General features: G+C 41.0%; 1 protein-coding gene across 3 annotated transcripts in view; it reads left to right on the top strand.

The window, feature by feature from the left end:
* VIT (vitrin) overlaps positions 1-27,850 on the top strand; it is a 148,376-nt gene that overhangs the window by 63,953 nt on the left and 56,573 nt on the right. For all 3 annotated transcript variants that reach the window (XM_054474893.2, XM_054474894.2, XM_063648816.1), the window contains 2 exons: positions 12,491-12,647; positions 24,914-25,047. In XM_054474893.2, the coding sequence (XP_054330868.1) occupies positions 12,491-12,647; positions 24,914-25,047 (291 nt within the window). The remainder of the gene's footprint in view (positions 1-12,490; positions 12,648-24,913; positions 25,048-27,850) is intronic.

Genomic DNA, 27,850 nt, shown 5'->3' with positions numbered 1-27,850 from the left:
AAGGGTGGGGATCCATCAGAGGAAAGCGCATGAAACACGAAGACAGGTTCTCAATCCAGTCAGAGGATTTAACTTGTAGCTTGGCTTTCAGGCTTTAAACTGTCTACGGCTTGGAGGTGGGGTTTCACCAGGGACCCATCCCTATCTGCCTAGGCATTTGGCTGCCTCCTACCACTCTCAATAGCTCCCTTTAAAGCTACATCCAGAAAGTTCAGTATAACCCCTCTCTTTAAGTACTATTGGCCAGCAGTAAGGGAGAGTGGGAAATGTCTTGTTTTGTTTTTTGTTTTTTTTTTTTGAGACGGAGTCTGACTCTGTCGCCAGGCTGGAGTGCAGTGGCGCAATCTCGGCTCACTGCAACCTCCACCTCCCGGGTTCAAGTGATTCTTCTGCCTCAGCCTCCCAAGTAGCTGGGACTACAGGCACCTGCCACCACGCCCGGCTAATTTTTTGTATTTTTAGTAGAGGCGGGGTTTCACTATGTTGGCCAGGATGGTCTCGATCTCCTGACCTCAAGATCCACCTGCCTCGGCCTCCCAAAGTGCTGGTATTACAGACATGAGCCACCGCAACCGGCCATGTCCTGATTTTAAACATCCACGTCCCTTGCTAAAAGTAAGGGCTATTATTACTAGGAAAAAAGAGAAGAATGGATATTGGGAAATAACTCACAAAAGAAGACACAGATGGAAAACTCACACTCAAATATTGTAAGCACACTGGGATATCTGTATCCAAATTTGTAGGCTTGATGGAAGCTTAAGTTAAAGTGTGTTTATAAAGAACCATAAAAAAGGCTTTAGATATAGTCAATGTTCTGTGCTCTCCACAACTGAAACTTTATTTATAGGCATTAAATTTAGGTACCTTGAAATCAGCCACATTAATCATTTGAAATAAAAGAAAGATTTGCTTCACACAGCCTCCTTTTTTCTTCTGCTCTTTTAAACCTTCCATGTGAGGTTTCCTGTTGAAATGAGACCAAAAGGGCAAACATCCACAGCCTCCTAGGCTGAAATACTAAAAAGGAATCAGTTGTTTATTTATTTCTGTCAGGACCAAGAGCCAAGAGGACCAGCCCTGGGGCAGATGTGTGTTCAAAACAATGATTAGGTTAATATGGAGACAAATGCATGCCCAAGTATGAATTCCTTTGGGCTGTTTCCAGTATCTTCATTAACTCATATACAAAAATCATGAAAGGTTCCATGATTACCATGACAGCAGTTTGCAGTGACTATGAAAGTCTGTGCTAAATGACCCAAGGGCAAACCTCTTTGAGAGATCTCAAATGGATTGAATTTCTGATATGCTAAATTCTAGCCTTATTCTCAAAATCTCCCTAGTGATGCAGCACATTGGAATCAGCAACCGCATGAGGTCTTTTCTCTAATTAGAAACTCTGGCACAATTATTAAATAGGGAAAAAAAGATACAATGAAGGTAATTGGATATTCCCAAACCACGGAGATATCTGATTCTTGATCTCCAGAGTATTTCCAAATCATAGTCTATAGCTTGAGGCCAAAGTCATTTTCTTTCTTTTTTTTTCTATTCAACACTGTGAGTCTGCTGCTGGGGGATGTGACTGATGACAAGGAAGGCACATTATTCATTCATTTGATAAGTATTTATTGGGTGCTGGCCAAGTACCAGGCACTGTTAGACACCCAGAAACAACAGCAATCCAGACTCAATCTATGCCCTCACAGAGCTCACAATCTAAGGTGGAAGAAAGACAAGTCAACAGGCAATGATAATGTCCATATAAGTGCTACGACAAGAGGAGCTAAAGGTACTCAGAGAGTTAGGAAAAGTTGTGTATCTGGGAGGGCTTCCTGGAGGAAATGACACACACTGATTCTGAAGGCCAAATAGGGATTGGCGAGGCAAAGACGAGGAGAAAAGAGTGTAATAAGCAGAAAGAACACATCATGCCCAAGGCCTGAAGGGTAGAAAAAGCTAAAAAGTAGTTCAACATACAGAAATAGAGAATAGAAGGTGAATGTGTTGAGGAAAAAGATGAAAAGCAAAGAGACGCCAGATGGTGAAGAGCTTTACTGCCATGTTCAGGGGATCTGGACTTCTTCAAGAGGGCAATGGGAAGTATCTTCATGTGGGTTATTTTGGTTGCAATTAGCAGAACTCCAAGGCCAATCTGCTTAAGCAAAAAGGGGGATTTGGGCAGGACATGGGGTAGCTCACAGAGCCCAAGGCAGGAAATACAGCTGTAACTCCCTCCGGTTGGACTGCGGATGGAAAGGCCTCAGGAACCGGCACCCCTGCTTCTTCTCTCTGTGCATCTCTCTCTTTCTGTCTCTCGCTGTCTCTCTCTCTCTCTCCAGACCATGTCTGTCAGTCCTGATCCCAAATTCCTGGCAGAGAGAATCTAATTGCATCAGGCAAGGCTGGCAGGGGTCCACCCCTATAAAAGGAGCATGGTCCTCAGAGAATAGTAAAGTGTTAAGGAAGGTTGTGTCAGGGAAATGAAACAATCCTGCCAACATTAACAACAACTCCTTTGTAGCAATATTTGAAGATATGAAGAGAGAAGAGAGAGAACACAACTTGTGAGTAAGCATTACAGATTTACATGCATATACAGAGAGTATGAAAGTGTGTACAAAGTCTGGACAGAATTTCACACAACTTTATACAGTAAGTTGGAAGACAGACAATTACAATTTCTCTTGCCGTTCTGGAGGTAAGGGCTTACAGATCCTTACAGAAGGCCGGAGCCCTCGCATTGTAAAATCAAAAGGCTGGCCTCTTATGTCTTATGTCTTTAAGAAAACATCCTAAGAGGACAGGGTGGTGGGGGGCAGTGGCTCTCTCCTCTTCACTAAATAAAAAAACTTGATCATCTAACCATTAGCGTCGATACCTCAAAATATATCTTACAGGATGCTATTGAAGAGTTTTAAACAGAAAGTGAAATGATAAAAGCAGGGCTTTAAACAAATCACTTTAGCTTTAATGTGAGATTGGACTAGGTCGGTGGTTCTCAATGTGTGGCTCCTGGACCGGCAGCATCAGCATCATCCAGGACTTTTTGTCTCACCCAGCCCAGACATCCTGAGTCAAAAACTACAGGGGTGGGCCCGGCAATCTGTGCTTTAACCAGCTCTCCAGGTGATTCTGAGGACTTGTAAAATGTGATAACCGGTGGACTAGAGAGAGGACCAAGACAAGGGCGTCTTGCAAATATGAATGTAAAATCATTTAGGTAGGTTCCCTTTAGTGCCCTCTAACCTCTCTTTTAGAAGCTCTCAATTTTCACCAGTGTTTTTTCAAGACTCACAATCTTCACAACCCAGAAGTCTTTTTTTTTTTTTTTTTTTTTGAGACGGAGTCTTGCTCTGTCGCCCAGGCTGGAGTACAGTGGCGCGATCTTGGCTCACTGCAAGCTCCGCCTCCCGGGTTCACGCCATTCTCCTGCCTCAGCCTCCCGAGTAGCTGGGACTAGAGGCACCCGCCACCACACCCAGCTAATTTTTTTTTTTAATTTTTAGTAGGGACGGGGTTTCACCGTGTTAGCCAGGATGGTCTTGATCTCCTGACCTTGTGATCCGCCCGCCTCGGCCTCCCAAAGTGCTGGGATTACAGGCGTGAGCCACCGTGTCCGGCCACAACCCAGAAGTCTTAAGTGAAATAACAAGGAGAAGGTAGTTTGGTAGTGTTGGTCAGTGATTAATTTCCTGACCCCTCCTAGACAGGGGGCACTCTCCTAGACTCTTGAGGATCTAGTGCCTGAGGCACAGTGACACTAGTTGGCAGGACCAGATTTGAAACTCAAGTCTGGGTTAGGTTCAACCCCTGCTGTTTCCCCAGTGGCCTCCTCTCAAGCTGGGTGGGACTAAAGAATGAGGTGTCTGTTGCCTGGTAGCAGATAAGGGTGTTGCATAATCAAAGTCTGACCAAGTAGAAAGTAAAGTAGAAGACGTATGGGAAAAATGGGAGAAGGAGAAGAGCATAACTGTCTTCCTTGGACTTGGCTTGAAAACGCCTGCCATTCCAGTACATCTATTCTGCCTACTCATGGGGTTCCCACTGATTTTGGTAGTTATCTCTTTCTCTCCTCTCTACTTTCCCTTCTTTTTCACTTCTTTATCTTCTCACCCCTTTTTCCTTCTTTGCATTTCTTTGGTCTGTCCATGGCCTCCAGTGCCCCTCATGGATGTTACTTAGCACCACTGGTGGGGGGCCCTTTGGACCAAGAAAGTAATGCTTAAGAGCATGTTGAAAATAATCTGGCAGGCTGGGCGCGGTAGCTCACGCCTATAATCCCAGCACTTTGGGAGGCCGAGGCGGGTGGATCGCCTGACATCAGGAGTTCGAGACCAGCCTGGCCAACATGATGAAACCCCGTCTCTACTAAAAGTATAAAAATTTGCCGGGCGTGGTGGCAGGCACCTGTAATCCCAGCTACTTGGGAGGCTGAGGCAGAATTGCTTGAACCTGGGAGGCAAAGGTTGCAGTGAGCCAAGACTGCACCACTGCGCTCCAGCCGGGGCAACAGAGCGAGACTCTGTCTCAAAAAAAAAAAAAGAAAAGAAAAAGAAAAAAGAAAAAAGAAAATAATCTGGCATGGGGGTCTTACAAAGAAGAAAAACAAAGATATAAAAAAGCAATTGGATGGATTCTTACAGCTCTACTCCACAAACCCATAGGCCCATTCATTCCAAGCTAATATTTTGCTTTTATGTGCTCAGTTGTATTGGATACAATTTTATCCCACCATATTTGGCTTATCACATTATTTTCTAAATCAAATTAAGTCTGACTCCAAACTGCCAATTGCTGGGGTAGGGGGTGGGATTCAAATTCCTTAATTACAAAGACTTCCTCCCTCTCTGCTCCAGCAGAGAGGGCTTGTTCAGTCTAGAAGATTCGGGGTGGTCCCCTCAGCTACTCAGTGTCCAAGTCCATGTTATCTCTAGAAGGTGGGCAACTCCACTGTTTCCTGGATGATGGGATGTTGGCAGAGGTGGGGAAGCCCTGTACCTAAATCTCCACCCCAAGGTGCATCACACCAGATGCTGCCCTGAGGTGGGTGCTCCTCAAAGTAGCTGCTAGGGCAAGGGACATTTCCTTTACTGGAACCTATTTGGCCACTTCCACCTTCCCAGTCTTAGAAGATCACTGTGTCCCCATCACTCTTTGGGCTGAACAAGCCCAATCCCCTGAAACAAGGGGAATTTGGAGAGTCTACTTTTCAAAGCCTGGAGAGAGTGTTGTCTTTGTGACACACTGCCCTCTCTCCTGCAACCTTGAGAACCAGAGGTGGGAAAACATGAGCCTGTCTACCTTCTTAGAATAGTAAGAGGGAAAAAATGCAATGGGAAGAAACGTTAAGTTAATGACTTAATAAATTAACGGACTGTTTAATCCAAGGTAAAGTTTACCTTACTGCAGTAATGAGAGTTTTATCACTTTATTTTTAGAGGTGACATTTTCAAGGCTCTCATTTTCCTGATAAGTCTTAGAGCCATAGATCTAACCTTAGCCAGAGGCACCTTAGTGGTAGGTTTAGTCAGCACAAACCTACTCAAGCAGTTTCTAACAGATTACCAAAATGTGGCTGCATTTTTCTTGATTGTTTAAGGATACAAATAAAGATTGAAGGGCTTAGGTGTGTTCATAAGACACTTTTCCTAAGGCAGTCATAATATGTTATACATTTTAAGGATTAATTTCATTTATGTGTAGGTTACACATTCAAAAAAGGCTTACTCTTTAACTTATGAGCCTTTCAGTCCATACTGTAATAAACACATCATATATTTTCACATAAATTATGTCCACCAGACTCTAGAACAATTCCTGCCTGGCAAAGTGTCTGTGCTAGAGGGAGAAAAGCTTTTAAGTTGTAAAATCTCATCAATGGCTTTTCACACATAGTGAAGCTGCAGAAGAGCCCCAGAAGCAATGGCCTTAGTCCAAAGTGGTGTCCGGTGAGATCACATTATGCAGATGGGAACCATTGATGATTCCATGCAATGTGTTACTGGCTGCCCATCCTGCAAAGTCTGTGTCCTCAGTAAGCATCAATCTTGTATAAGACAAAACAAAAGTATGTAAAGGAAAGCCTTGCTGGACCCAATCCCTATCCCCAACACACACTCAGAAGTAGGTTAGATGCCTCCTGTATGCACTGCATTTTCTCCGTCGAGTACTGATGCTCCTTGACTTACAATGGGGTTGTGTTTTGATAAGCCCATAGTAAGTCACAAATGCATTTAATACCCTGAAAAACCTTTCATAAAGTTGAAAAATCTTAAGTCAAACCATTGTAAATCAGGGACTGTCTGTATTTACCACGTATTACTCTAAGAGCTTTTTTTTATACGGTCTATCTTCCCAGCAAGACCAAAAGTACCATGAAGACCCAATTAGTGCTCATTAGGTAATTGTTGGATGTATGGACAAATGAACAATAACAACAAAAGCCACTATAAAATAAAGCAAAATGTGGTAAATTCTATAGGAGAAAAACAAAAAAGGAGTCTACAATAGGACTCCTACTGGTCTTATGAAAGAACGTTCAAGGTAAGACCTGAAAAATAAGTGAATTTTTACAGGCAGAGGTTGGGAAAGGGCTTTCTAGGTGGACTAAGCCCAGATACCATGGGAAACAAGTGGAGGATGAGGTCAGGAAGCAGTGAATGTCATGGTTGGGTTTAAGTGTTGAGGAGTCACGGAAATGCAGCTGGAAGGTGGATTAGGACCCACCAGGCAACGCGGATCTAAGAAGCTTTTCTTCTTTGTCATTCACTAGAGGGCAGGGACTCCTGAGAGTTTTCTAAGCAGGAAATTTACATGATGAAGACAACAATCAGTGAGATAAACAAGATATTCTCCACAGGCAGTAGAGCTACATTCTGAAATATTTCCATTTACATTGGAGTCTGTTGAAATAGACTTAATTTGGGGTGAAATGTACAACATGTAGTTCACATAGTTCTCTCCAGTGAATTAATCTTAATACCTTGTAAGGCATGGAAAGATTTTTGCAATCAACCTTGAAAGAATAGATGATTCCTGAACCTACTGCCTTGAGCATGAAGAGGTCATTGTTCTGGGACTTAGTTATTTAATGCATTGGACACTGATGAAGAGAAATACAACTCCGTGGTTGTAAGATTTGGTATAGCATGCACACAGCTTCTTGGGTAGGTTTATGTGTAGTGACTTGTAAGTAATCCCCAGTGTTTCTTGCTTCTTAGACACCTGGCGCCAACACTGGTGGGTTCTCCACACAGATTGGTATGTGGGCCCTTTCTCAGACCACGAAAAAGGAAGAGGATTAACTTTCTAGCCCTTCTTCTGATATGTGGGTGAGAAAGAAGGCAGAGATTTTCAGTTGCCTCTACCCTGGCAATTCTCAGAAATAACAGGAAAACAATACAATGGAAAATTACGCTAGAAGAGTTACTTTGCAGGTATTTGGGGTAAATGCACAGATGCATGCATGTATTCACATAAACACACACACACGCATACACACAACCTATTTGTAAGATATATACTGCATTCACCCACTAGTGGTTGTCAGCAATCTTCAAGTTCAGAAAAGCCTGTAAGATTAGACTAGAGAAGCTGCAGTTTAACTTCTTCCCTTCAGTCATGGAAGTGGCAACCAGGTGGAGCTGGCAAAGCTTTGGGTTTATAGGCCTGAGTTCAGGTCTTAGTTCTGCCACTTGATATCTGAACAATTGTTCAATTGTTAATTGAACAAATTAACTTGCCTCTCTGAAAAATGAGAACTAATGCCTCTTAGGGTTTTGTAAGGACCAAATGAAAGAACCTATATTAGGGTCCTTTGTAAACTAAAATATGTATCTTTAGAGACACAAACTTCTGCAGCTGCCCCAAAACTGTGTTGCCACAGGCCAGTTACCCACTGTCATCCAATCACTCCATCCATTCATTTATTCATTGAGCAGACATTCTCTTGAACAGCAGTGAACAAAACGGACAAAAGTCCCTGCCCTCATGAATTTTATATTCTAGTAGATGAATGAAGATGTTAACTGGAACCGGGACCTAAAAGATAGTAACATTCAAACAGATGAAAGGAAAAAGGGTTTCAGAGGTGAGAAATGATTCAAGCTAAGTGTGCAAGACAACATGCATTTAGAAAGTAAAGACTTTATTGGCAAGTATTGGCAAGCCCAGATGTTCCATGGAAGAAACTGTGGAAAGGACTTAAGGATTTTGGAATTTTTCCTAATGGCAGCAAAAACCTAGTGGTGGTTTTTGAGCAAAGATTCAATGTGATCAAAGACTGTTTAAGAAAAATGGATAAAAATGCTTTGCAAAAGAAGGTGCTTCAAAGGCAGAATTAAAGTGACCTAGATGTCAAGATCAAGGAGAACAATGCATTCATCTTCAAATTAATGATATTTTTATTTCATTAAACTAAGGACTTTTTGCATAATTCTCTTAAAAACAGGATTTTACTCTAGTTGAATATCACAGTCCAACAAACTTAAGTTTAATATTAAAGATTTTCATGCATAAGTGCTTTTTTGTAATTCTTCTTCTTCATTAAAAAAATAAAAATAATAATTCTTCCTTATTAACAGGCATGAGGCAAGCTTACGATGATTGCTTGTTGATAAGGAAACTTGTTCTCCAGAAGCAATGTGGCTTGCCTGGGATCACTGAAAAGATGAGTGGTAAAATAAGGAATCTACAGTTTAATTTGGCCTACTACATAATCGGCTTATTGTATGTGACATCATCTAATAATCACTGTTATTAGCCTAGGCAGAAGACCCAAACAACAGCAGAAATATTTGCAGTTCTTCCTCTCAGATTCCAATTTTGTACTAAAAATTGACTCAAATAGTACCAGTTTTCTGTTCTGAGATGAGACTTTTTGCCCAGGAACCCTTGTGAGATCACTACAGCAGACACATGAACCTCAGTGACCTAAAGGTAATCCTACAATTCGATCTGGTTTGCAAGTGGTTCTCTTTTCCCTGCGGCTAGTTCCCAGGGCCTTTGGGAAGGAACCCTTGGCAGATACTGAGATGCTCTAATGTGATTTCTGATACGAAAGTGAGAGTGTCTATGAGAAGGCAAGATTATCTTAAGGAATCATATGAGAGAGTGGGTGGGTGGGGGCACGAAGGGAGAAGCAGAGCAGGTGGCCAAGCAACAGGTTTCTGTGCAAAGGTTCTACTGAAGAGGTCTGGGCTCCCCACGGCTCTTTGTGACTTTGGTGTGGACTTTCCCTCATGGACGCTAGCAACTGTCCAGTCAGGAAGGAATAGAAGAGGTTTTGTTTTGCTTTCTTCAAATGTTCCAGAATAGGTTCTTTTTAGAACTTACAAATAATTTTTCACCTGAGGTTAGCTGTGGGGACACAGCATTCCCCTCTGATTGTTTTGGCATTTGCCAAATGTCTTCCTGCTCCCTTTAGACCTAAAAATGATACTTCTTGAGCTGCCTTAATTTTAACTTATCTTCTTAAGGAAATCTCATTTTCTGCACTTTTAGGATCAAACTCAGAGAAGGGGGAAGGGAGATATGAATAAACCTTAACAACCGAAGAAAGAGGAAGAAAGGAAAACCTAAGCTGCAAGCACTGAATAGTTCAAAGACATTCAGAGGAAAGGCCAACATTCATTTCATCTGGGCCTTAAGTGGAGAGGTGGAAGATTCTTTGACTGTTACAAGAAAACAGACTACCTCACAAATAACTGGGAAAATATTGTAGAGAAACAAACCATGGTTTCCATATACTTAAAGAAGAGCTGCCAGAAAGATGCAAATGCCTGCTTTTTCCTGGCTGAACATAGACATTACACTTTTTAATAATTTTGGCAATCACTCTGCAAAATTTAACTAGTTCACTCTCTCCAGCTTAATTTTCTGTACAAATTTAACAAATTTTTTACCTTTAGCCACACTTTGCCATTGCTCCCTGTTTTTTCAAAGTGCATGAACACATATGCCTGATTTCATTTTTTCCCCCTGTGGGACAAATTAATGAGTGAATCCACCAATTTTGCTAATCTGGTTAGGTGCAGATAAAGCGGATCTTATTTAAGGTACTTCCCTGAGATTTGTGGGGGGAAAAAAAAGACAAAATAAACAAGCAAACAAAAAACAAATGCCCCCTTAAAGAAAGGAGGGAAAATTGATTAGCAGGAAGTAAAATGTGACATTTTCTCTTGTCTTTTAAACCAATTATTTCATGGAAAATCCTACTGCATGTAATATGTGCACCCTGAAGTCTTTCAACAGGTTTGATCATTGTCTAATACTCACGAAATAAGCTTCCAGATAGAGACTCGTTTATGCAACCCCAAAATATTTAGTTGGTCTGACAGGAGATTCAAAATCTCAGAGTGCCAGAGTCACATCAAAATTTAATCTCAAGGCACACAGCTTGTCACCTCCTATTTCAAAAAATTAAGAACAAAGAAGAAATCTTTCATTTTCTTTACTTCTAAGGGAGGAGATGCATTTGGGAGTGAGGAAGTGATCTGGGGAAAAGAGGAGAGTTGAACACACAGTTACATCCAGGAATCAAATAATTCACTAATTTGAAGAGAGACCACACTGGCGTCTTCTTCCCAAAATTTGCCTTTAAAAAATACTCTGAGACTCAAAATAGTAAATGCAGCCTTGAGTATCAGTTTGAAAGAATGAAAGGTAAAAAGAAAATAGCCGGTGAGGAGGCAACCTTTGATGGGGAGAATGAAACCACAAAACTGTTTGAAGCACAGTGCTCTACTTCTTAATGTAAACCACAAATTGCTTAAGCCTGTGATCAAACTCAACCCCTTGGTTCCCAGGAGAAGTTCCCTGTTGGCCCAGCCCTGAGTAGAAAAGATTGTCTGGGATGGGTGTTTAAGAAAAGAGCAGAAAACTTCAGTTCTCTCTCCAGCCTGAATGAAATGCAATTCTCCTCATTCAGGTACACAAGGGTTAAAAAAGAATATGCTTTTTGGATACAGCTGGAAGCCATTAGCAACTCTGAGACCATCTCAGGAACCCAGTTAGAGGGTGGGTGGCCTGGCAGAGCTCCTGGATCCAAGAGTCTGTGAATTACAGACTCTTAGCGTTGGGAGAGGTTTTATTCTACTTCTCACCCAATGTAGAAATCCTCTCTATAACTGTTCAGTCTCCACTTGCATACTTCTACCAACACCCCACTCACTGCTTCCTGAGGCAGCTCATTCCTTCACGGACAATTTCAGTTCCTAGAAATTTCTTCTTGGCAAAATTTGCCTCTATAGAAAGTCTGTTCTTTAAGTTCTAGCTCACCCTCTGGCATCACAGCACACAACAATCCTACTTGTGAAGATAACTATCATTTCCTCCAATTCTTGCTTCCTCATGCCCAAATGACCCATTTCTACAAACCTTCCCTTTCATTTGGTAATTTCCAGACCATTCCCAAGCCTGCTGCCTCTTTGGACTGTGCTCATGTTTTAAAGTTCCTTCTGAAGAATGGGGGCCAGAACTGAATATATTCCCAGCTCAAAAGGCACCAGTAAAGTGTCCTCTAGGGGACCTTGGACCCTTTCCTTCAGGAGTTATTGAGGAAAAATCTTTGCAGGGAAAATGCAGTCCTACCCCTTCTTGGATACAGTCAATAGAGCATCTACTCCGCCTCATCCCCAGGCAACCTTTCAGCTTCAGCAAACTTGCCTACTGGATAACGCGAGGCTGGCAGTAGCAATAGCAAAGCCAAAACAGAGGGAGGAAAGAATGAATGAGCTTCCCCTGGATGCTCAGCCAGAGAGTTCCCAGCTTTCCATCAAGTGTTCAGGCAGATAAGAAAAGATCTCTACCATTATGACTTCAGATCTAAGCCTAGAGGATCCTCTAGGACCAAGACAACATATCATGTTTTTGACCCGTCTTCCCTGTCCAAAAGTCTTTCATTGCCTCCCACATCCTACATAGAACACAAGCATGTAAGCCTTCTTAATTTGGTCCATCCCTACCAATCTACCATCCTCCCACCAGGCCCCATAATGGAGTCCCCACCCAGCAAGCCAACATTGTCCAGGTCATTCCTAACTCCAGTACTCCCACTGTATGCCCTTCCTGGAATACTTTTCCTTCCTTTTGTAAGGTTGGAGGAGAGTTTTTTTCTGGGTTAGCTACAGAGCATCTGAAAGACCAGTACTCTCCTGCCATTGACTCAAGATAACATTCCTGGCCACTGGAGGTGGGTGGTCTTTTATCAGAGATCTCTGCTTTGTTAATTGATTATTTCAATAAGCACAGGAATCAGCCTTTTGCTTTTGTTCTCAGCAGGTTAAAGACAATGAATGGTCATTGTGGTTCTTTTGGTCTTGGAAATGTCCTAATTACATCTTTGCTTTCATTATAGGGAGGGGATGTAGAGTCAGCCCAGGCTCTGGCTTTTAGAGATTAAGTCAATAGTTAAGACCTAACAGAGTCACCCCATAGATAAACTAATGGCACAAGGTGTAATTTTGACCTCATTTTGTATTCCCAGCTGTGCCTCAGATCAACTGCGATGTCAAAGCCGGAAAGATCATCAATCCTGAGTTCATTGTGAAATGTCCAGCAGGATGCCAAGACCCCAAATACCATGTTTATGGCACTGACGTGTATGCATCCTACTCCAGTGTGTGTGGTGCTGCCGTACACAGGTGAGTGGTTCTGAGCTACTTAATAACTAACTAGGAATCAGGGTGTTGGCAGGGAGTCCCCATGCAAGGTTGCCATATTTAGCAAGCAAAAATATACAAATTTTTTTAGCTCAAAATCTTTATTTAATCTTCATTTAAAAAGTATTTTTACTGGATATAGAAATCTAGCCAACAGTTGTTTTTTTCTTCTTTCATTCAGCCCTTTATTATGCTTCATTGTCTCCTTGCATAGTTTCAGATGACAAGTCTGTATTCATTTTTTATCTTTGTTCCTCTATACATAATGTGTCATTTTCCTTTGGTTACTTTTAAGATTTTCTCTTTATCATTTGTTTTCAAAGATGTGGTTATAATGTGCTCTTGTGGAGTTTTCTTTGTTATCCTGATTGAGAGTCATAGAGCTTAAATAGTTCATCAAATTCGGGGATTTTAAGCAATTGTCTCCAAATATTCTTGTTTGCCCTTGCCCCAGCCTCTCCTTCTGAAACTTTATGTTACACTACTTCAAATTATCCCACAGGTCACTGAGACATTGCTCTTTTTTTATTTTTTTTTCAACTCTTATTTTAGATTCCAGGAGTACATGTGCAGGTTTGTTACAAAGGCATATTACATGATGCTGGGGTTTGGAGTACAAATGAACCCATCACCCAGGAAGTGAGCACAGTATCAAATAGGTAGCTTTTCAGGCTTCGCCTCCCTCCCTCCCCCTTCTTGTATTCCCCAGTATCTGTTGTTCCCATCTTTGCATCCATGAGTACTCCATACTTAGCTCCCACTTATAAGTGAGAACATGCAATATTTGGTGTTCTGTTTCTACATTAGTTCACTTAGGATAATGGCCTCCAGCTGCATGCATGGTTGCTGCAAAGGACAAAATTTATTCTTTTTTATGGCTGCATAGTATTCCATGGTGTATATGTACCACATTTTCTTTATCCAATCCACAACTGATAGGCGCCTTAGTTGGTTCCATGTCTTTGCTATTGTGAATAGTGCTGCAACGAACATACTGGTGCATGTGTCTTTTTGGTAGAAGGATTTATTTTCCTTTCGGTATATACCCAGCAATGGGTATATGGAGTCAGCAATGGGATTGCTGGGTCAAATGGTTGTTCATTAGTTCTTTGAGAAATCTCCAAACTGCTTTCCACATTGGCTGAACTAATTTACATTCCCACCAACAATGTATAAGCATTCCCTTTTATCTGCAGCCCACCAACATCTATTATTTTTTGGCTTTTTAACAAAAGCCATTCTGACTAGTGTAAGATGGTATTTCATTGTGGTTTTGATTTGCATTTTTCTGATGATTAGTGATGATGAGTATTTTTTCATATGTTTTGTTGGCTGCTTGTATGTTTTCTTTTGAGAAATGTCTGTTCATGTCCTTTGCCCACTTTTTAATGTGGTTGTTTTTGATTGTTTGATTGTTTATGTCCCTTATAGATTCTGTATATTAGACCTTTGTTGGATGCATAGTTTGCAAATATTTTCTCTCTTTCTATAGGTTTTCTATTTACTCCACTGATAGGTTCTTTTGCTGTGCAGAGCACTTTAGTTTAATTAGATCCTGCTCATCAATTTTTGTTTTTGTTGCAATTGCTTTTGAGGACTTAGACATAAATTCTTTACCAAGACCAATGTCGAGAAGGGTATTTCCTAGGTTTTCTTCTAGGATTTTTATAGTTTGAAGTCTTACATGTAAGTCTTTAATCCATCTTGAGTTAATTTTTGTATATGTTGATAGGGAGGGATCCAGTTTCATTCTTTTGCATATGGATAGCCAGTTATCCCAGCACCATTTATTGAATAGGGAATCCTTTCCCTATTGCTTATTTGTGTCAGCTTTGTGCGCAATCAGATAGTTGCAGGTGTATGGCTTTATTCCTGAGTTTTCTATTCTTTTCCATTGTCTACGTGTCTGGTTTTTGTACTGACACCATGTTGTTTTGCTTGCTGTAGCTTTGTAGTATTAAGTCTGATAATGTGATACCTCCAGCTTTTTTCTTTTTGCTTAGAATTTTTTTGGCTCTTTAGGCTCTTTTATTGTTCCATATGAATTTTAGAATAGTTTTTTCTAATTCTGTGAAAAATTTCATTGGCAGTTTGATAAAAATAATGTTGAATCTGTACGTTGCTTTGGGCAGTATGGTCATTTTAACAATATTGATTCTTCCACTCCATGAGCGTGGAATATTTTTCCATTTGTTCATGTCATCTCTGACTTCTTCCGGGAGCGTTTTACAATTCTCCTTGTGGAGATCTTTCACCTCCTCAGTTACATGTATTCCTAAGCATTTTCTTCTTCTTGTGGCTACTGTAAATGGGATTGTGTTCTGATTTGGCTCTCAGCTTGAACATTATATACAGAAATGCTACTGATTTTTATACATCGGTTTTGTATTCTGAAACTTTACTGAAATCATTTATCAGCTCAAGGAGCCTTTTGGTGGAGTCTTTACGGTTTTCTAGGTATAGAGTCATATCGTCAGTGAAGAGAGAGAGTTTGACTTCTTCTTTTCCTATTTAAATTCCTTTTATGTATTCCTCTTGCCTGGTTGCTTTGGCTAGGACTTCTAGTACTATGTGAAATAGGAGTGGTGAGAGTGAACATCCTTGTCTTGTTCCAGTTCTCAAAGGGAATGCTTCCAGCTTTTGCCCATTCAGTATGATGTTGGCTGTGGATTTGTCATAGATGGCTCTTATTATTTTGAGGTTATGTTCCTATAATATCTAGTCAGTTGAGAGTTTTTATCATGAAAGGATATTGGATCTTATCAAAAGCTTTTACTGTGTCTATTGAGATGATCATATGGTTTTTGTTTTTAACTCTGTTTATATGGTAAATCATTTTTATTGATTTGCATATGTTGAACCAACCTTGCATCCCAGGAATAAAGCCTACTTGATTGTGGTGAATTAGCTTTTTGATGTGCTGCTGGATTTGGTTTGCTAGTATTCTGTTGAGGATTTTTGCATCTATGTTCATCAGAGATATTGGTCTGTAGTTTTATTTTTTTCACATGTCTCAACTAGGTTTTGGTATCAGGATGATGTTGGCTTCTTAAAATGAGTTAGGGAGGATTCCTTACTCCTTGATATTTTGGAATAGTTTCAGTAGTATTGGTACCAGCTCTTTGTACTTCTGGTAGAATTCGGCTGTGAATCTATCTGGTCCAGGGCTTTTTTTTGGTTAGTAGGTTTTTATTATTAATTCAATTTCAGAACTTGTTAGTGGTCTGTTTAGGATTTTCTTTCTAGTTCAATCTTGGGAGGCTGTGTGTTTACAGGACTTTATGCATTTCCTGTAGATTTTCTAGTTTGTGTGCATAGAAGTCTTCATAATAGTTTCTGAAGATCTTTTGTATTTTTGTGGGATTGGTTGTAATGTCATCTTTGTCATTTCAGATTGTGCATTTTTGGGTCTTCTTTATTTTTCCTTTGTTAATCTAGCTAGTGTTCTATCAATCTTGTTTATCCTTTCAAAAAACAAACTTTTGGTTTCATTGATGTTTTATATGGATTTTCACAATTCAATTTCATTCAGTTCTGCTCTAATTTTAGTTCTTTTCTCCCACTGGCTTTTATGTTAGTGTGTTCTTATTTTTCTATTTCCTCTAAGGTGAGATATTAAATTGTTAATATGAGATGTTTAGAACTTCTTGATATAGGCATTTTGTACTATAAAATTTCCACTCAAAACGCTTTCACTGCATCCCAGAGATTTCGGTATGTTGTGTCTCTATTTTCATTAATTTCAATAGTTTTTTATTTCTGCTTTAATTTCATTGTTTACCCAAAAGTCATTCAGGAGTAGGTTGTTTAATTTCCATATAATTGTGTGGCTTTGAGAGATCTTCTTGGTATTGATTTTTATTTTTATTGCACTGTGTTCCAAGAGTATGATTGGTATGATTTCAAATTTTTTTAATTTATTGAGACTTGCTTTATAGCTAACATGTGGTCAATCATAGAGTATGTTCCATGTGCAGATGAGAAGAATGTATATCTGTGGTTGTTAGGTGGAGTATTCTGTAGATGTCTATTAGAGCCAACTGATCAGGTGTTGAGTTTAAGTCCAGAATTTCTTTGTCAGTTTTCTGTCTCAAGGATCTAACACTGTCAGTGGGGTGTTGAAGTCCCCTACTATTATGGTGTGGCTGTCTAAGTCTTTCCATGGGACTAGAAGTACTTGTTTTATGAATCTGAGTCCTCCAATATTGGGTGTGTATATATTTAGGATAGTTTTCTTGTTGAATTGAACTCTTTATCATTATGTAATACCCTTCTTTGTCTGTTTACTGTTGTTGGTTTAAAATCTGATATAAGAATAGTGACCTCTGTAGATCTTTCTTCATCCCTTTACTTTGAGCCTATGGGTGTTATTACGTGTGAGATGGTCTCTTGAAGACAGTAGATGGCTGGGTCTTGTTTCTTAATCCAACTTGCCACACTGTGCCTTTTAAGTGGGGCATTAGACCATTTACATTCAAGGTTAATATTGATATATGAGATTTCGACCTGGTCATAATGTTGTCAGCTGATTGTTTTCTAGACTTGCTTGTGTAGTTGCTTTATAGGGTCTCTGGGCTATGAACTTAAGTGTGTTTTTGTGGTAGCAGGTATCGTTCTTTCATTTCCATGTTCAGAACTCCCTTAAGGACCTCTTGTAAGGCTCATCTAGTGGCAATGAATTCTCTTAGAATTTGCTTATCTGAAAAGTGTTTTATTTCTCCTTTGCTTATGAAGCTTAGTTTGGCAGAATATGAAATTTTTTGTTGCAATTTCTTTTCTTTAAGGATGTTGAGAATAGGTTCCCAATCTCTTCTGGCTTGTAAACTTTCTGCTGAGAAGTCCACTGTTAGCCTGATGGGGTTCCCTTTGTAGGTGATCTGACCCTTTGATTACCTTTAAGACTTTTTTCTTTCACTTTGACCTTGGAGAATCAGATGACTATCTATCTTGAGAATGGTCATCTTGTATAGTATCTCACTCACAGAGATTTGCTGAATTTCTTGAATTTGTATGTTGACCTCTCCAGTGAGACTGGGGGAATTTTCATGAACTATATATCCTCAAATATCTTTTCTAAGTTGCTTACTCTCTCTCCTTCTCTCTCAGGAAGGCCAATGAGTCATAGCCTCATTTGGTTGGTCACTTTACATAAGTCCGTATTTCTCAGAGGTTTTTTTCATTTCTTAAATTCTTTTTTATTTTTGTCTGACTGCATTGATTCAAAGAACCGCTCTTCAAGCTTGGAGATTCTTTCCTCAGCTTGACCTACTCTGTTGTTAATGCTTCCAAATGTATTATGAAATTCCTGTAGTAAATTTTTCAATCCCAGAAGTTCAGTTTGTTTCTTTCTTAAAATGGCTATGTAGTCTTTCAAGTCTTGGATCATTTTATTGGCTTCCTTGAATTGGGTTTCAACTTTCTTCTGAATCTCATTGAGCTTCCTTGCCCCACAGTTTCTTCACTCACACCTTCGTCAGGTTCTGTTCAGGACTAAGAGCTGGTCCTGGCACTCAGCAACTTCGTTCAAGGTTGCTGGCTTCCTCCTTTTTTCACCTCTGTGTCTGCATTGCCTCTCTATTGACTTTCAGTGTTTTCTCTCAAAACATCTGTTTAAAGTGTGATGGTTTACTTGATATTTGGTTTTTCTGTGAGAGAAGCACTTCCCAGCTGTGTAGTCAATCATCTTGTCACCCTCCCTGGAAAACATACAAACTTAACTGAACATCCTGTGTTTTCTCCGTCGACCTTACTGTGGAGGGATGACTTGGAAGTCATGCATGGTCCTGCATCTTTCGTCATAGCACTCCATAAAAAAGGACAACTGACTTCTCTTTACACTTTAATGGGGAGAGGAAGAGAATTTTACTCTTTCATGTTCATGACAAGGAATCCAAAGGTCTTGATGATATAAACTCATTTTTTCTACCTGTATGTGCTGAGCAAGGAAATTATGGAGATGTTACCAAGGAAGGCCCAAAAGTTTGGAGGAAGAAATATCACAGCTATGGTGATGGGTTGGAGAAAAATGGGGATGGGGAAAGTGGAGAAGGGTGACAGGTAATACCACTTGGTCAGCTGTTGGTCTGGGATCCAGGAAGGAAGACAGGAGGCATGGCATGCTTCGGACTAAGTCACTACCTAAATGAAGAGACCGTAACAGAATCCTCATACCACTCTTGCTTAAGTTTATAGTCAAAACGTACATAAATGCATGCTTACTTAGTATCTTTGGAATTAAGACTAGCATGTATGTGCCAAGCACTTCACCTTCTTTACCTTATTTAATCCTGACAACAATTCCTCTATGCAGTTTCTACTACTCTTATGCACATCTTAAAGATGAAGGTAGGTTGAATCACTTTTCTAAAGCCATACTATTAAAAAGTATCATAGCGGGGACTCAAACCCAAGTCCAGCTGACTGCAGCACCTGTACTCCTAACTGCTGCCCAGGACAGCTTTGAGATGTGACTCGGGAGTCAACACTTGGCTACTGGCTGCTGGATAAAGTTTCTGAATTATTCAGACTTCTGGTATCTTTTTCCTTTTCCTTTGTTGCACATAAGTGGATTGATTGTTCAATTGTACCTCTGCAAGGGAGAGAAAATATATAAAATTCATTCTATTTCAAGGTGTCTGGTTAGTAGACTCTCTGAAATTTGAAGGAGCAGAAAGACAAAAACTATGCATAAAATAAAGTTGAAGAATTACTAGTAGATTTCATTGGCTATAGTAATCTTTTCTCCATTACTGCAGAGGGGCGAGGAGCGAACTGGTTTTTCAATGGGAATGGGATTACAAAAGCTCTATTAAGGATAAGTAGTAAAACATTAAAGAAAAATGACACCAAAAGCTGTTCCATAACCCCAGACTATGGAATAAAAATCACTGAATGCTATTTCATAACTTCAGACTATGAAATAAAAATATTTTGCTTTCACCCTGAAATCAATTTCATACTAAAAGGGAAAAGTTATACAAATCTACACACACGTGTTTGCACACCCATGCATGCCTCCCACACATACTTCCAGCCCACAGCACCATCAGCCCTCTCCAGTCTGTGTCTTTGTACACACTCCAGTGTCTGTGTAGAAAGTGACATCTGCTGCAAAGGGTGAGCCTGTCTTAAGGTTGCTTGTATTTTTTTCAGTTTTGATCCTAGATGATTCGTTCTTGCTTCCTCTGGCACTTGCTGGGTCTCTCTTGCACTTTCACACTTCCGAGGCAGTATAGAGCCACAAGAGTGAATTTGACCTCACCAAAGATGACATTAAAATAACATGTAATCACTAGGTGCAGTGGCTCACGCCTGTAATCCCAGCACTTTGGGAGGCCAAGATGGGTGGATCACGAGGTCAGGAATTCGAGACCAGCCTGGCTAACATGGTGAAACCCCGTCTCTACTAAAAATACAAAAATTAGCTGGGCATGGCGGTGCACACATGTAATCCCAGCTACTCGGGAGGCTGAGGCAGGAGAATCGCTTGAACCTGGGAGGCGGAGGTTGCGGTGAGCCAAGATCATACTATTGCACTCCAGCCTGGGTGACAGAACAAGACTCTGTCTCAAAAAAAAAAAGAAGAAGAAAAAACATGTAATCTTTTGCACTGTGATTCTCTCCTTCTAGCAGCATCTCGTCACCCTTATGAGGTTGTTGTTAGCATCCTCATTTGTTATATAAGAAACTGAGGTATCAAAAAGCTATTTAAATTCCTAGTTAGGGCCAGGCGTGGTGGCTCATGCCCGTAATCCCAGCACTTTGGGAGGCCAACGCGGGCAGATCACCCGAGGTCAGGAGTTCAAGACCAGCCTGGCCAACATGGCAAAACCCCATCTCTACTAAATACAAAAAAATTTAGCTGGGCGTAGTGGCTCACGCTTGTAATCCCAACACTTTGGGAGGCCAAGGCGGGTGGATCACTTGAGGTCGGGAGTTCAAGACCAGCCTGGCCAACATGGTGAAACCCCGTCTCTACTAAAAATATGAAAATCAGCTGGGTGTGGTGGTGGGAGCCTATAATCCCAGCTACCCAGGAGGCTGAGGCACAAGAATCGCTTAAACCTGGAAGGCGGAGGTTGCAGTGAGCTGAGATCTCGCCACTGCACTCCAATCTGGGTAACAGAGTGAGACCCTGTCTCAAAATAAATAAATAAATTCCTAGTTAGATCCACATTGAGGATTAAAACTCATGCCCCCTTACTTCTAGCCCGGAGCCCAGGTGATATATTTACATAAGAACTGGGGAGTCCCAGAACTGCTTAGCGTACAAAGTGAGGACTCAAGCAAGGTGTAGACTTTACAGTAGTGAAAGCTGGGAAATGCTTTATGGTGGAAGGATGCGCCCTGTGGAGAAAATAAGAAGGGCATTGACAGGACCAAGGCTCTATAATTCCAGCATTTGGGTTAGAGTGTAGGAACTTGGTGGGAAAAATATAAATGAGGGGAGAGGGGCAAAAGAGAAGAGCTTGATTCGCTTGTTTTGCAAAAAACAAGATTTGCTGCTTGAGCAATTGAGTGCCACTGTGACTTCCCAGACTAGTGACTGATAAAGTGGAAAATCTATTTGGAAAGAGGTACCACTATTCATAGGGAAGATAAATAAAAGTCTTAAGGGGAAACAGATAGGAATTTTGGAAGCTATCCATTTTGTTTTTCACAAACAGTGCAAATCTGTTTTCAGAAGGCAGGATTTAAGATATAGAGAACATGAGCAGAAAGTATATTGGGGATCTATAACCATTGTCCTGCCAGAGTCCCAACAGTCAGAAGTGGGAGACTGGAGACAGTATACTTTGGTTTAGAAACTCAGATTAATTTGCATTAAAGAGTTTAATGTTAATATTCTATATCATGATCAGAGGTCCTAGTACAAGAAATTCCCTTAATTCCTTCAAACCAAAGGGATAATGAACATATTTGAGGCATCATATTTTGGCTCAGGCTTATCCTAAACTAACTCCTATGTTTAAAGCATGGCCAAGTGCAGGGGAGAGGAGAGATTTCTCTGAGAAGGTACAATGAAAAGACAAGCTCCACGCAGGACACTCTTCATGCTGATCTCTGACCAGTGCTCACCCTCAGAACAGCAGCCATTCGACACCTGGGCCTAGCGGTGAACTATCCCTTCTCTCTGAGCCAAGGGACTGCCCCTCAGTTATCCCAGTCCCCTGGCACTGGAATCAGGGAGGAGGTGAACATCAAGGCCATGCTCAGCACCATGCAGGGCACCTGAGGAATGCAAGGAAGTGGAACTGGTTTTGCTTTTCCAGAGAATATCTATGAAGTGCCTACATCTGAGTGACACAAATGATGAGGTAGTATTTACATAAATTCTCCAAATTACCATGGCTCTGAGCCCCCATCTGCCTCTTAAGTGGAACCACAGCTTTTTTCAGACTCTCTCCCTCCTCCTCCAGTGTCTCCTACATTGGTCAAGCCTCCTGTGCATCCTGCTTCTTTGCCTTGTGGATGCCTCCTGAAGTGTAAGGACCACTGACTTCCCTGGGATCTGCCCTGGATACAGCCACTTCCAAGATGAGGCTTCACTCTCTGACTCAACAGGAAAATCTCATGAGAACACAATAGTTCTGCATCTCTACTTGTCCCCAAATCCGGGTTGTCAGCCTTACATAACCCTCAGCAGCCCAGTCCAGCTTGAGAATCCCCTCCTCATTCTCTAAAAACAGCCTGAAGGATGCTCAGCCCCTGAGGTGAGGGAGGTGGTGGTGCGGGGTTTCCCTCACTGAGGGACAGTTATGCGCATGTTCATGGTATAATGGGATGTAAATCCAAGACAGAATAGTTTATCTGGGGGAAAAGAAAACGGTAAGAGTTATTTCCGGTTTTCCCATAATTATAAGTAAAGACAGCATTGGGTCGTTTTTTAAAATGTGTTTAATAATTAGAATTTTCAGTCTGAGTCAGTGGTATGCTGGTAAATGTTTAATAACAAGCTCTCTAATGCAGGGAGGAGATGGGTTTGACTTGCCAATTTCCACCGTATACATACTTTCACCATTGTTTATTCCAAGCTACCAATGTCAAGTCAACCAGCTCACCCAATCCTGAAAGCATAACAATTGGCTCTCACAGAGTGTGAATTAGTTCAACCCTTGTGGAAAACAGTGTGGCAATTCTTCAAAGACATAGAAGCAGAAATACCATTTGACCCAGAAATCCCATTACTGGGTACATACCCAAAGGAATACCAATCATTCTATTATAAAGATACACGCATACATATGTTCATTGCAGCACTATTCACAATAGCAAAAACATGGAATCAACCTAAATGCCCATCGATGATAGATTGGATAAAGAAAATATGGTACATATACACCATGGAATACTATGCAGCCATAAAAGGAATGAGATCATGTCCTTTGCAGGGACGTGGATTAAATTGGAAACCATTATCCTCAGCAAACTAACACAGGAACAGAAAACCAAACACCGCATGTTCTCACTTATACGTGGGAGCTGCTGATGAGAACACACAGACACATGAGTTGGGGAGCAACACACACTGGGGCCTGTCAGAGTTGGGGGTGGGGGAGGGAGAGCATCAGGAAGAATAACTAATGGATGCTGGGCCAAATACCCAGGTGATGGGATGATCTGTGCAGCAAAAACACCATGGCACGTGTTTACTTATGTAACAAACCTGCACATCTGGCACATGTACCCCTGAACTTCAAACAAAAGTTGAAGAAAAAAAAAATTGGCTCTCAAAAGCAGGTGTCCGTGGCACCTTCTTATGTGGAAACATAAAATGCTATCCTTTCCATAAGAAATATTTCCATTTCGTTGAGAGACAAAATAAACTCCAGAAATTTTTAGGAAGTAGTACAAGACGGAACAAAATCAGAGTTTAAGTTGTGAGAACAAGATTCTAAGGAGGGAAGGAGGTAGCAAAGTCATGTCAGAATCTCTGTGGGGAAGGAGAAATTGGGAACTCACTGCCCTTTGACAGCAGCACAGGCCTGGTCAGGCAGAGGGAACCAGGTCTTCTGGGGTGAAACAGCAGCATCATCAGAGCCGTGGGAGTGCGAATGGCTGAAACCAGCCTGCCTGCCATCGGGAGATGTGAGGGAACTCAATCACAGGGAGCCCCGAGAGAAGAGAGTGAGCGAGGAGGAGTTGGCTTCGGGAGGTGCCTGTGCTTTTCAACTCTTGAGAGGTAGATGGGAGCAAGAGGGACAAACTGAGGACTTAAGGTGAGTTCAACCTGGGTTTAAATCCTTGCAATTTACTAGTTAGAAAATCCCAGGTGAGTCATGCAATCTCACACAGCCAGTTTCTATGGAATGAATGGCAGTAACAGCATTCCCTCCACTCCACAGCTCAGGTTTGCTGGGAGAACCCAGTGGGACACATGTGAGAACAGTTTTAAAGCAATTAAGTGCTTTACATTTTGAGTAGTATTACCACTTTCTTTCCTTCTATGCCATTGGGAGGTTGAGGGTTGAATGTTGCTGACTCATCAGGAAGGTGGGAGGGCAGGAAATGGCAACTTTCACTCCTGGAGGGAAGGAAGGGTGTTGATTGGGAGAAATCTACATCTCCCGGTGCCATAAATTAAGGATACCCAAAGGAGCCATGCATGTTCGGCTCTGGGGCAAGAAATGACAAAGTAAAAGTGCAATTTAGCAACCAGATGGAGACCCTGCCTAACATCAAAGGAAAGACATTCATATGTCAGTCACCCTCCCATCAGGATCTAAAACCTGGCAAAATCCTAGAAATTTAAAGAAACGGTTTTCAGTCTTTGGAGGATGCTTTTTTAATGAGTTTAACTTAGCTGCACATCTTTCCTCCCTGACCCAAAATAAAAGGAGTGTTTACTTTTCATCATTTTATATCACCCTTTGGAATAACTAAATTCATTCTGTGCCATCACAAAACCAAATTGGAAACTGTCAAGAAAGCGGCTTTACTTAAAAGAGCTAGTGGGAATGAGAAAACCAAGGAAAAGAAATTTGAGGCATGGTAGCAAAAAGAAATCCCTGACAGAACAATCAGCTCCTGTAAGAAGAAAGAGAAGGACATTGAACCTGGGAGCTCAGATGCTGGGCCTGGTGGTGGAGGCACAATTCTTGTGGGTTGGGCTTCATGTCAAGGTAAACTTTGCTTAACCTTGCTGCTTTCCTATGTCTAAATAAAGATGGCGACTGGTTTTCTAGTCTGTTGATCACGTCAAAAAATATTTCTGTTCTTTCCTGAAAAATTATTTTTTCCCTTCATAGTGGTGTGCTTGATAATTCAGGAGGGAAAATACTTGTTCGGAAGGTTGCTGGACAGTCTGGTTACAAAGGGAGTTATTCCAACGGTGTCCAGTCGTTATCCCTACCACGATGGAGAGAATCCTTTATCGTCTTAGGTATGACCACACAGTGCAGAAATGCTGCTAAACCTACCACAAGGTGAAATGTGCTCTTTTCATTGTGCTGTTGGTTTTTGTTTATGGCCCGCCTCATTTCATAAAAATCTGAAGCATTCATTTTTCTGATAATTAGAATCGCGATACAATAAATTAGAATTACATGATAAATCACCACAAAGTCATATCTGAAAATACTAAAAGGCTCCACATGCTTGTTTTAATTACACTGCAGCTATCTGTAAGTCCAATCAGATTTCTAATTACATTAATTACATTTAATAGCTTGGGTTTTTAAACCAGTCCTTTAGTTATGCCAAATGTGCCTCATGTCTAGAACCTTATTCCTTGAGATTTCTGGTAAGTGGATAGATAGGTATTGTCACAGCAAATCCATTGTGTCATACACAGTGGCCATATCAAGAGGCATATAATGGCAGTCTGTTCCATTTTTGGTGATGCTACATTTGATTCATTGGATATTTTACCATATCTCTCCATGGCAAAGATACCTCGTAATTAATAAGCATCTGTAGGGTGATGCTTTAACATGCTCGAGTAGCTTGTTCCCCAACAAATTTCACCCAATGATTTTAACATCCATTGCTGATCCTCACTGTAGCAAGTACTACATTAGTAATTGCAAAATTATAATTTTTTCTAATTCTGTCATTTCTTCCACATTTGTTAGCTAGTGTTCTTATATAAAGAAGAGTTGCTTTCCCCCTCTGCACCTATTATTTTTAAGTGGACTATGGATTCATAGATTGTTTTTAAAAATATAATATAATGTTATCATCTATTATCTTCATTTTTCTTTTTGGTGCTCATATTTTCTGAGATTGCCCAGTGGGAGCCCTTCAGGCTTTTGACATGTTCACAGTAGTGCTTGAGTACAACACAGTGTTTTTTTGTTTTTTTGTTTTTTTTGAGACGGAGTGTCAATCTTGTTGCCCAGGTTGGAGTGTAACGACGCGATCTCGGCTCACTGCAACCTCCGCCTCCCGGGTTCAAGCGATTTTCCTGCCTCAGCCTCCCGAGTAGCTGGGATTACAGGCATGTGCCACCATGCCTGGCTAATTTTTGTATTTTTAGTAGAGACAGGGTTTCTCTGTGTTTGTCAGGCTGGTCTCGAACTCCTGACCTCAGGTGATCCGCCCTCCTTGGCCTCCCAAAGTGCTGGGATTACAGGCGTGAGCCACCACGCCTGGCCTAACGGTGTTCTAAATTCACCTTATACTTACCCTATTCTAGACCTGAATCTCCCATTTTCTCTAAGGAGGTTCCATGGGATTTTAAACTAGATTGTAGCCAACTTCCTGGCCTCCCCACAAAATTAGGTGCCTTGGGACTGTCCTGAGAAGGAGCCACTTATAGAAAACTAGCTGAACAGGGAAGAGAGAAGTGTTTCATAAAACAGTAGGTCTTCCAATCTGGGTGGTTTTCTAGCACTGCTAGGCACCCCATGCCTCAAGCCCCTACTGTCCTCCACTGATTAGAGTCATTAGCAGGACAACAAACAGACCTTTTACTATTCTTCTCAACTTGAGCAATCCGTGTTTCCTTTTGCCTGCCAAATTCTACACGCCCACAGTTCAAATTAGACTGGTTTCTTTGTCAGATAGTGGAAGGGTATCAACCGCAGTACTGTGGGGTTTTTGCCTTGTAACAAAAAATTCACAACAGGAGCCATATAAAAATGCTAATGTCTAGAATACAAATATGTTGAGACAGAGAGAAATATAATCTCCACATAGGTGTTCACCAAGTAGATTCTGGCTGAATAAGAGCATTTCAGCCTTAAGTGCTCAGTCTGCAATCCAAGAATTTCAACAGAGGTTTAAAAGAAAAATTAATTCTATGGCAGTAGAGATGTTTTGGGCTTTTTAAGTGAAAATCAATCTGCTGATATTATTCCCTATAAATCTCGACTTCCATCTCCCCTCATTCGACCTAGTGACATTTAACCAAAAATACTTTTTGCCAATGATAATAAACATTTGTGCTTCTGCAATGGCTTGGAAGCCTCTCTTGAATGGATGAGTTAGGAGCTCACTGCAGCATAAGCATTGATAACTGACCGGCAGCCAAAGAATGCTTCCCATTATTCAGAGGTTCATGGCCAGCAAGTTTAACTGCATCATGTCCGAATCCTCTTCTGAAGGCTGAGGTGCCACCATGATCTTTCTCTAGGTTTTTATTTCTAATTTTCATATGCCCCTGAGCTCCTTAACTAATTCACTTTGGTGAGCTAAGAGGGGAAGCGAAAGAGGAGATGTACGTTTACAGCCCCCATGATCTTTACACAGTCCAGGGATATGAAATGTCAGTAAGGGACCCCCTAATACTTCCCTTTTATTCTTTGATCCACATTTCAGGGAACTGAGCTCAAGCTCCTTTTCCTTCTGAATAGAAACAGAAAAAAAAAATCAGGTTTTAGATCAATAAATAGAGAGAGAAGATGTCTCTTCCTCGCTTTCTGCAGATAAAGTGTGGCCCACAGCCATGGGGCCCTCCCCGGGTCTAAAATAACCTCAATCATTGTCATTTGGAGCAGGCCTTGACATTGGTGGAGGACTTGGAAATGCCAATCCTGTTCCCCAGGTGATTTTAATGAGGTAAAGTAATGCAAGTAAGCCCAAACACGTGGCATTTATAGGTAACACCAGAATAAATTTTTGCATCTCTATGGAGATAGATAGTTCCAAAACATTTTAACATTTTTTCCATTAGATGTCTACAATTTTGTGTAGTAAGTAGGGCCATGTCATTATTCCTGTTTTCCGAATGAAAACACAAGAGC

Source organism: Pongo pygmaeus, chromosome 12 (genome assembly GCF_028885625.2).
Source record: "Pongo pygmaeus isolate AG05252 chromosome 12, NHGRI_mPonPyg2-v2.0_pri, whole genome shotgun sequence".
Lineage (NCBI taxonomy): Eukaryota > Metazoa > Chordata > Mammalia > Primates > Hominidae > Pongo > Pongo pygmaeus.
Note: the sequence above shows the minus strand (reverse complement) of the source record. Positions and strands in the feature narration are given on the sequence as shown.